Here is an 8,046-nt window from a genome sequence, read left to right on the forward strand (position 1 = left end):
GATTTGTACTGAACAGGAATTTAAAACAACGTAATGATTGTGTATTAACCTTATTTGTCCGAATTGAAGGTGGTCTCGAATATAATGCGCATCCCAATTTTGGAACATCAAATCTCTAGCACAGCGGTTGTTCAAAATGCATTTAATAGTTTCCATAACAAGAAGGAACCATCTACAACGGATGAAAGTGTGAATTAAGCGAATAAGTCATCTTCAAGTCAGTCATGAGATAAAGGAAAGGGACGATAAAATATCTAACATACTCGAAAGTAAGTGAATACAATGTGCAGCCACTTTATCGAGGGGACATGTAGCAAAAGAGGTGGATTTATCTATGTATGGCTCTACAGCCCTTTCGGCCGTGGCCACTTTTTCGCTTTCTTAATCTATACACAGTCTGTAGGACTCCCTGGACGGGGGATCAGCCCGTCGCAAGGCCGCTACCCACACAGAACAACATATACACAGAATAGACGCACACAGACATCCATGTCTTGCGTGGGATTCGAACCCATGGTCCCATTCTGTAAAGTTTGAGGTTTTCACGGCGATGACTATGAAGAAAGTCGTCNTTTCCATGGTCCCATTGTTCGAGAGAGCGAAACCAGCTAATGCCCCACACCGTGGAGCCACTGTGATCGGCCGATGCATTTATATTCGGACATATACAGTTAATATATGGACTGCTCACGAGTCAGAGGACCCTTCATTCCTTTAAGGAAATGAAGCACTTTCTGATACGGTTTGGCCCACAGCACGTAAAATTACTTCAGAAAACATTTACTCGGATCATTGTTTACTGGGGTAGGAAGATGATTCTTATATTAAAAGAACGCCACGTAGGATTGTGCGAAATTCCTAAGGAATGTTCGAAACGTTTCGTCTGACAGCCTAGGGAACGGATGGAACCCTGAAAAGTTTCTCTTGTGTTTATTCCTGAGGAAATCTATTTATCCTCCATTATATGAAATATGAATAGTTTACAAAGGAATTTACCCGGTTGTGAGCTATGAGCCCACAAGCGGATCGAATGACTCTCGGTCTTAAGGTGCCTCTGAACTGGGAGGTAGCAGAAGACCGTTTGGTGGGCGCATTTCAGTCTTCTTCAACAGTAATGTACATTCCCCTTTACGGGTTACGTCACAACAAAATATCGCAACATCGGTTCTTCCTCCCTCCCACACATACACAGCGGTCTCCCTTCATTTGCCACGCTTACCAATCCTGTGAACGTTTTCCTTGGGGCCAGTAATGTTTTATCATTACCGGGGAAGGGAGCGGAGCCCATGGCATAAATCCCAAACTCAAGATAATTTTAGCAGTAAATAGGAACATTTTAGTCATGTTTGTCGTATTTTGTTTTGAACTTGAAAACTAACTTTTAAATTTAATTTTGTTTCTTCACTTCTATTGGTTATTCAAAGGCGTTTATTACTTACGCTCTCTCTCGAGAAATGTACACAAACTCGTATCCACCACTATTTTAATAAAACGTATTTCTTTCTGTATCGATATGGATTCATATCAACATGCAAATCAAACATCTGCTATGTTTAAAGCAGTGGAATGTAGAAAACCTTTTTAGGCCTATAACTCATCAACACAAAACAAAGCTGTATGGTTTAAAACCAGCTTTAGGAATCGTATTTAAATTAACAACATACAGAGCACTTTAATGATCGGTAAAGAGTTAATCTCGACAGCCACCCTTAGTTTATATGGTCACCGTGACGGTGAATTGGGGAAACATCTGTCGGCACAGTTATTCACTTCATCCACCATGGTATCTTTCACAATGACTTCCACCTCCATCGCAAAAACCTATATGAATTGGACGTTTCGTGGCCTGTTCCTTTAAGTATTTAAGTGGCGGCTGAAATCATGTCCGTGGTTTGGAAGTACTTTAAGCTATCTTGCAAACACTTTTCATATCTTTAAGAATGTGTGAAAGAATCGCTGAAGTGAGTGTACATAACAGGACAGATCTATAAGGTCGTGACGTTCACACATCCAGCAGCTAGATGCTGAGAGACGGTCTCTTCTTGCGGTCACCAGTCTTGTTATTCTTCCCGAAGATGTTACCCAGAACTTTTGACACACTGTTGACTCCGAGCTTCCTCCGGATGGGTAGAGCCCTCAGAAGCTGAACGGAGCGTGCCTCCCTCAGGAGAGACTGGAAAGCGAGAGACACTCCAGCGAAGTTCTCCGCAGCACTAACTTCGTAGAACTGGCAGCCATACTGCAGCGACAGTTCTTGTCCATCGTCCACACAGATTTGTCTGAAAAGAAGGGAGAAGCTTAGCTCTACGTTGCTTGTTACATGTTGCAAATCATTTCACTCAGTATCTGTTGGCAATGTAAATGAAACTGTGGCCAAGTGAACTACTCTTAAGTTAATGTACAGATACTAATTATAGATTATACAGGTGATTTCGCTGGATATCAACCTGTTCATGCCACTAGTCATTAGTATATCTAATGAGTAATCAGCACTTTAGCTTATAGAATTATGTAATATTCTGATTGCTAAAATTTAAATAAATAAAAAAAAAGTAAATGACGGACGGACTGACTAGCGGTATCCTCAGTATTATCTACGTAGGCCTACTCAACTATTCAAGAATTTCTATATTATTATTATTATTATTATTATTATTAATTCCAAAGGTTCAGTAATGTCTTCACCAAGGCTCGGCGTAGGACCATATCAACTTCATATCCTCATGACTTACTTCCATAACTTAATTTCATTATTAATGTGCATATATCTAGTTTTCCTAAACTGTATCTTTACATAGGTTTACAAACTTTTGTATGAATTCTTGTTCCTCCTCGCATAGTGTATAGTCCGCCAATCTACTCCTTCCTTTCGTCTTTATAATAATGTTAGGAGACGATTGTGCATTATGACGCTATTGTTTATGTACTTTTCTTACCTGTCTCAATCTCTCTTTGGGCTAAATCGTCCTGTAAGAACCTATTTCCTCACACACTGCTAATCTCTGTTCTTCCTTCGAAGTAAGGACTATACAGGACAACAGGTAACATATCGATGGGGTAATTTACAAGGCCTTCGTTGTTAATCTAATGAAGCCTGCAATTCCTTTAAATAAGCTGATAATTAAAAAATCAGATTCTGCCTCATAGAAAATAAGTCATCTTTATTGCAGAAAGTGACTGATTAATACAATTTAGGGGTATAATCTCCTTTTAGTGTGAGAATCATACGAAGAACACAAACTCGTTCTAAGGGCAAAATGTGGAGTTTTAAAATGTTACGAGGTCATCATACATACAGAAAACAATGTGCTCTAAGGGCTGAACACCGTACGCATTACAAAATAGGGCGTAAATGAAAGTCTAGTTCTAACCGTACCGGGGTACTACCACAGAAACTGGTAACAGTGGACGGATAACCTAACTATTAGATTGTTTAATATGTGTCTTCAGTTTGTGGTCATTTAGGTTATTCGACGTGTAGCATGTTAGGTGGTTACCGCCAGGTTGGAGGAATCTGCTTCCTGTCTTCTAGCCTCAAGACGGAAGTAACTGATTCTACCAAAACTTCGGTTGACTACATACGACACAATACGGTGTTACAGCCCAGAAGACCACAATTTTCATTCCCATCAAATCTAATTAATGTGTCTCATTTGGTTGGCTTGTACGTTTGAGGGCAAATCGTGCCCACTCGGTGACACACATAATGGGCGTCTTGACTCTTGGTAGGCACACAGTTTGTGGCTTGTAATGGATTTGCATGCTGTCGGATAATTTCATAGTTTGAAGCTCATTCATCTTGTCATATCGGGGACTGACTGACAGCTACATGACTGTTGCAGCTACAGTCTGGACGCAGGTGCGGGCAACACTGGAATAACTTTCGCAGACTCGTATCGAGAAGAGGCCATACTTCATTAGGTTAACGTCTAACATTATTGGGTCTATCCGTTTTTTTTTCCAGTCCTGCGGCGCCATTCCTATGTAAAGTTGGAGCAACTTCAGTACTTAAACAGCGTTCTAGTGTTGTCTTTTTTAATAGTCGATCCTTACCAAGCCAAAGGAAAATGAGACATGAATACAGATATCAATAAACGGAAAGCTGGAGCAATTTCTGAACTTCGCCCCTATGGCGACTGTTGCTCTGATTCTGCCGCGGGAATGAACAGAGCCCTCTGGAATCCCTTGACAGCATCTGAACCACTGCGCTACCGACAATGATCCTTGATGAAATGACAACAGCGTATCATAGAATAATGCTTTTTGTATGCATGTATTTGATCTCCCTAGCACATGCCGTCACAAATCCATTATTTCGTAAGAACGAGACGTCAGAATAGACAATATTAATCTCATTAATGGGTAAAGTGTTCGTCTATGTTTTATCTATCTAGTATACATACAGTACATGCATTAGAGTAGCGAAGTTTCTAGAACTTAAGCCCAAATGCGAAACGCGAATAAAAGTTTTGCGGAAGTTAACCCCTGTTACAAGTAAATAACGATACCCCTCCTCCCCCTTTACTATTAATTTTAGTTGTGTCACGTGTTCCCACTGAACTTTAATGTACTTGAAGACAATGGTTCTTCCCCTCTCGGTTCCGCTTCGGAGCATAGGGCTGATTTCTCAGTTTCATTGATCACTTTTTAGAGGTATGACTCTTTGGACGGTGATCAGCTCGTAGGAAGGCCTCTACCAAAACACAGAATAAACGAATACACACCAAACATTCATGCCTTGTGTGGGGTTCGAACCCACGATCCCGGCTTCCGACCGAGCGAAGACAGTACATGCCTCAGACCTCTCGGCTACGGTGACCGGCGAAGACAATGTTACTTAAGCCAAAATGCTGTAATGAATATCGTTCTATATGTACGTGTATACGAACAAACTGAAAGAATTCAAACTCATTTGTAGCTAAGAACACAGTATCATCGGAAATTTTGATTTTCCGGCATTGCAAAAAAAAACAAACAAAATGTTACTTCAAACAGGAACACTGGCTGACATGTCCCGCTGTTCCTGAGAAAACGAACGGTGACACGAGGTAAGATCACGTGCTTCAACAGGTGCAGAAATTTTATATAGTCTCCACGCGTCCCGAAATAATATAGCCCAATTACACTTAGTTTAGGTACAGACATGATATTACATGCTCAGAAAGGCCATACTTACTTACTTACTCATGGAGCTGAGCCCTTCTTGAGGAGCCACCAATTCTGAAGCTGCTCAAGAATTTCCCAGCATTTTATGGAACCCGAATGTTCATTACCGTGTTCACAAGAGCTCTCCACTGGTCCCTATCCTGAGCCAGATCAGAAAGGCCGTAACAGAAGAGAATTTAAAGGAGGCTAGAACGTTCTGCAGTAACGGAGTAAGAGACTAGAAACGTAATTAGAATAGATGCGAAATCAAGGAATATAAACCCACTGCAATTGTGACCAACATTTCGCTCGCGTTTGTTTTTGTAGAAGTGGTAGAGTAAATATTTCAAACCCATGACATCAATAATATAATTTGTAGATACTGATGATTTCATAACTCGGAAATTGTGTAATAAGTTACTTTTCGTCTTTTCCACCTTGCGCTGGAAACAAAGAGTGGTAAGCCATCTGCGTGGGAATACTCACTGCGCGCTGCATTGCTTTTGTTAATTTGCGATTTACGTATTTAGTGACGCTGTCAGTAGTTCAGACGATGTAGTGTCGAACGGTGGGATGGCAGTGAATTTGGAAATGATTTAGAAGGTAATGGTCATGGCCTATTTTGAGGTACTATCATGGAATTTTCCTGGAGAAACTGAAGAATACCACGGAAACCCTCAGTCTGAACAGCCAGTGTATCGGCTGGGATTTGAGCCGATCACCTCCCGAAAAAAAGTCAGAAACTTTACCGCTTCGGCCAAATTCTTCGGTTTGCATTTCGTTAAATATGCACCACATACAAAAAAGAATACTTCAAATGGGATTCACTCATGAGCTCTATATTTTATTTTACGCATGATCTGTTTTGCGAGATGCTGAATATCAGCTTTATGTATATGTAAATTTTAGCTGGCAGCTACTTAATAAGGGTTCAGTTCCATAAGTGAGTGACGGTCTACAAACAAAAATTGAAGTTCACCGTCCCTTCATCTTTTAGTGTATTAATTCACATCCGTTGCGTAGCTTCGGAGACGAAACATGTCGATCAGACAAACTTGACCTCCATAGCATTCTCATTCCATGCAGTTCGCACAAAGAATGCACACAAACTACTAGGTATCATTGAGGCTACGAACCTGCCTTCGGTATGCCCATTAGAACCTACTTAATGCTACTTTGCTACTGACACAAATAAGCTCTAGGTTCAATATTGTCAGAGGTTTGTGTGTAGTTATCTTCGAAGGAGTGGAAGGGAGTACCAACTGAAAACAAAATAATGACTCTCTTCCGTGCAAGTTATTAGGGCGCCCGCATGTAAACCAAGCAGACACACTGTACGCATTTGGATTAGCCTTTTGTTTAGCCGACTCGGAACCTCGGAACCTCGGAACGCAGAAGAAACCAGTGATGTGACTAGTGTCATTGTCTGAAACAGGTTCTGAATGGTCATGTACAAAGGCATCTTTATTTCGTTATTGAAACCAGTTCCTGGGCCTTTTGCCTTGCGCTCAGTCACTTCCATCTCTATTATTTTTATCTAAGAATGTATCACTTATGTACTCCTCTGCCCACTGAAGTAGTTAAGTTAGGAAATGTTTGTCCTTATTTTGTTGTGCTAATCTGCTATTCATGTTCATTTCAAGTTTTGACAGGGCCTGGCTGAAAGCCGTTAGTAAAATCAAACGCTCACATCTATTTATATAATGACTGTACACTTTTTTCTAAATATCTCCCATCGGAAAAAAATGTTTAAAACGATAGTTTCATATATTAAAGCACATCACCAGATTCGGAATAATTTCCGATTAACCGATATATATCTCATATTTCATTATGGGTTCCAATTTATGTAAAAATTTGCAGAGGAAACTGAGAACAAAACTAGTTTTCGGAGCTCGTAGAGACGAAAGTGGAAAATTAGCCCTGGACATTACGCCCGACCAACAACTAAAACGTAGGAATCATGACTACCATCTCATGCACCCCTGTAGGTCTGAGAACTTCAATTTTGTTAAGAGTGCTGAGCCGTTTCATTTCTTCCTTTCAATTTTAATACTTGTTATTTGAAAGTATAATTGATTTGCTATAATAATCTATGCTGTAACCAGTAATAGNCACGAATCATCATTAACACGACTGGAAAGGCAGACTTCAATGGGGCGCTGGCATCCGACACTTCGCATGCCTACTTAATGTTAACTTGCAGATGCAAATCTGTCACAAAGGTAACCGCATACGGATAATACGACACACAGGATGAGAAAATAATTTTCCTTTAACTTCTTTATACAGTGAGCGATCCAAAAACATGTAAACCTAAAACATCTCGTATTAAAGGCACTGTTCAGATTTAATCTGTTGGTTAATTTGCAGAACAGTATCGGAGTTGCAAGTTGTGCATTGAACATGGGGGATCTCATTTCGAACATTTTTTTATTAATCTTAGATGGGGGATGCCGGAAGCAGCGTCATCAGTAGCGACTTGAAGCACAGAGCAAATGATGCTCGAGTTGGCTCAAGTTCGTATAGCAGCAGGCGTGACCAGAGTGGTTTGAACGGCTGCTGTACTGCGATGTGGAAAGCAAATGGAAAAACTACCACATTATCACTTTTCCTGGATAGTCTCTTTCCAAAAACAGAGATACCATATATGCGAGATGTTTCCTCTGGAGGCAAAACAATCCGGAGGTAAACTACTCCCCCAATCGGATCTCCGGGGGGGAGTGTTTCTAGAGGAAATGTCATGCAGGCGTTACAACAAGAAAAAGTGCGAAGATCAGAAGAAACAGCATGGATACAAGATTGGAACATGGAATGTCAGGACCTTGAATCAAGCAGGAAAATTGGAGAATTTGAAAACGGAAATGCAGAAGAATGAAGTGTCTGTTCTAGGTGAGGTGT

The 8,046-nt window shown here is 40.6% G+C and overlaps 1 protein-coding gene across 1 annotated transcript in view; it reads right to left on the minus strand.

Annotated features, from left to right (window-relative positions):
- Positions 1 to 578: 578 nt before the first annotated feature.
- Positions 579 to 8,046, minus strand: part of LOC111870177 (ras-related and estrogen-regulated growth inhibitor) — a 369,033-nt gene continuing 361,565 nt past the window's right edge. The window contains exon 6 of the mRNA XM_033753704.1: positions 579 to 2,279. Coding sequence (XP_033609595.1) covers positions 2,018 to 2,279 — 262 coding nt within the window. The 3' untranslated portion in view covers positions 579 to 2,017. The remainder of the gene's footprint in view (positions 2,280 to 8,046) is intronic.

The sequence above is a fragment of the Cryptotermes secundus genome, unplaced genomic scaffold (assembly GCF_002891405.2).
Source record: "Cryptotermes secundus unplaced genomic scaffold, Csec_1.0 scaffold779, whole genome shotgun sequence".
Classification (NCBI taxonomy): Eukaryota; Metazoa; Arthropoda; class Insecta; order Blattodea; family Kalotermitidae; genus Cryptotermes; species Cryptotermes secundus.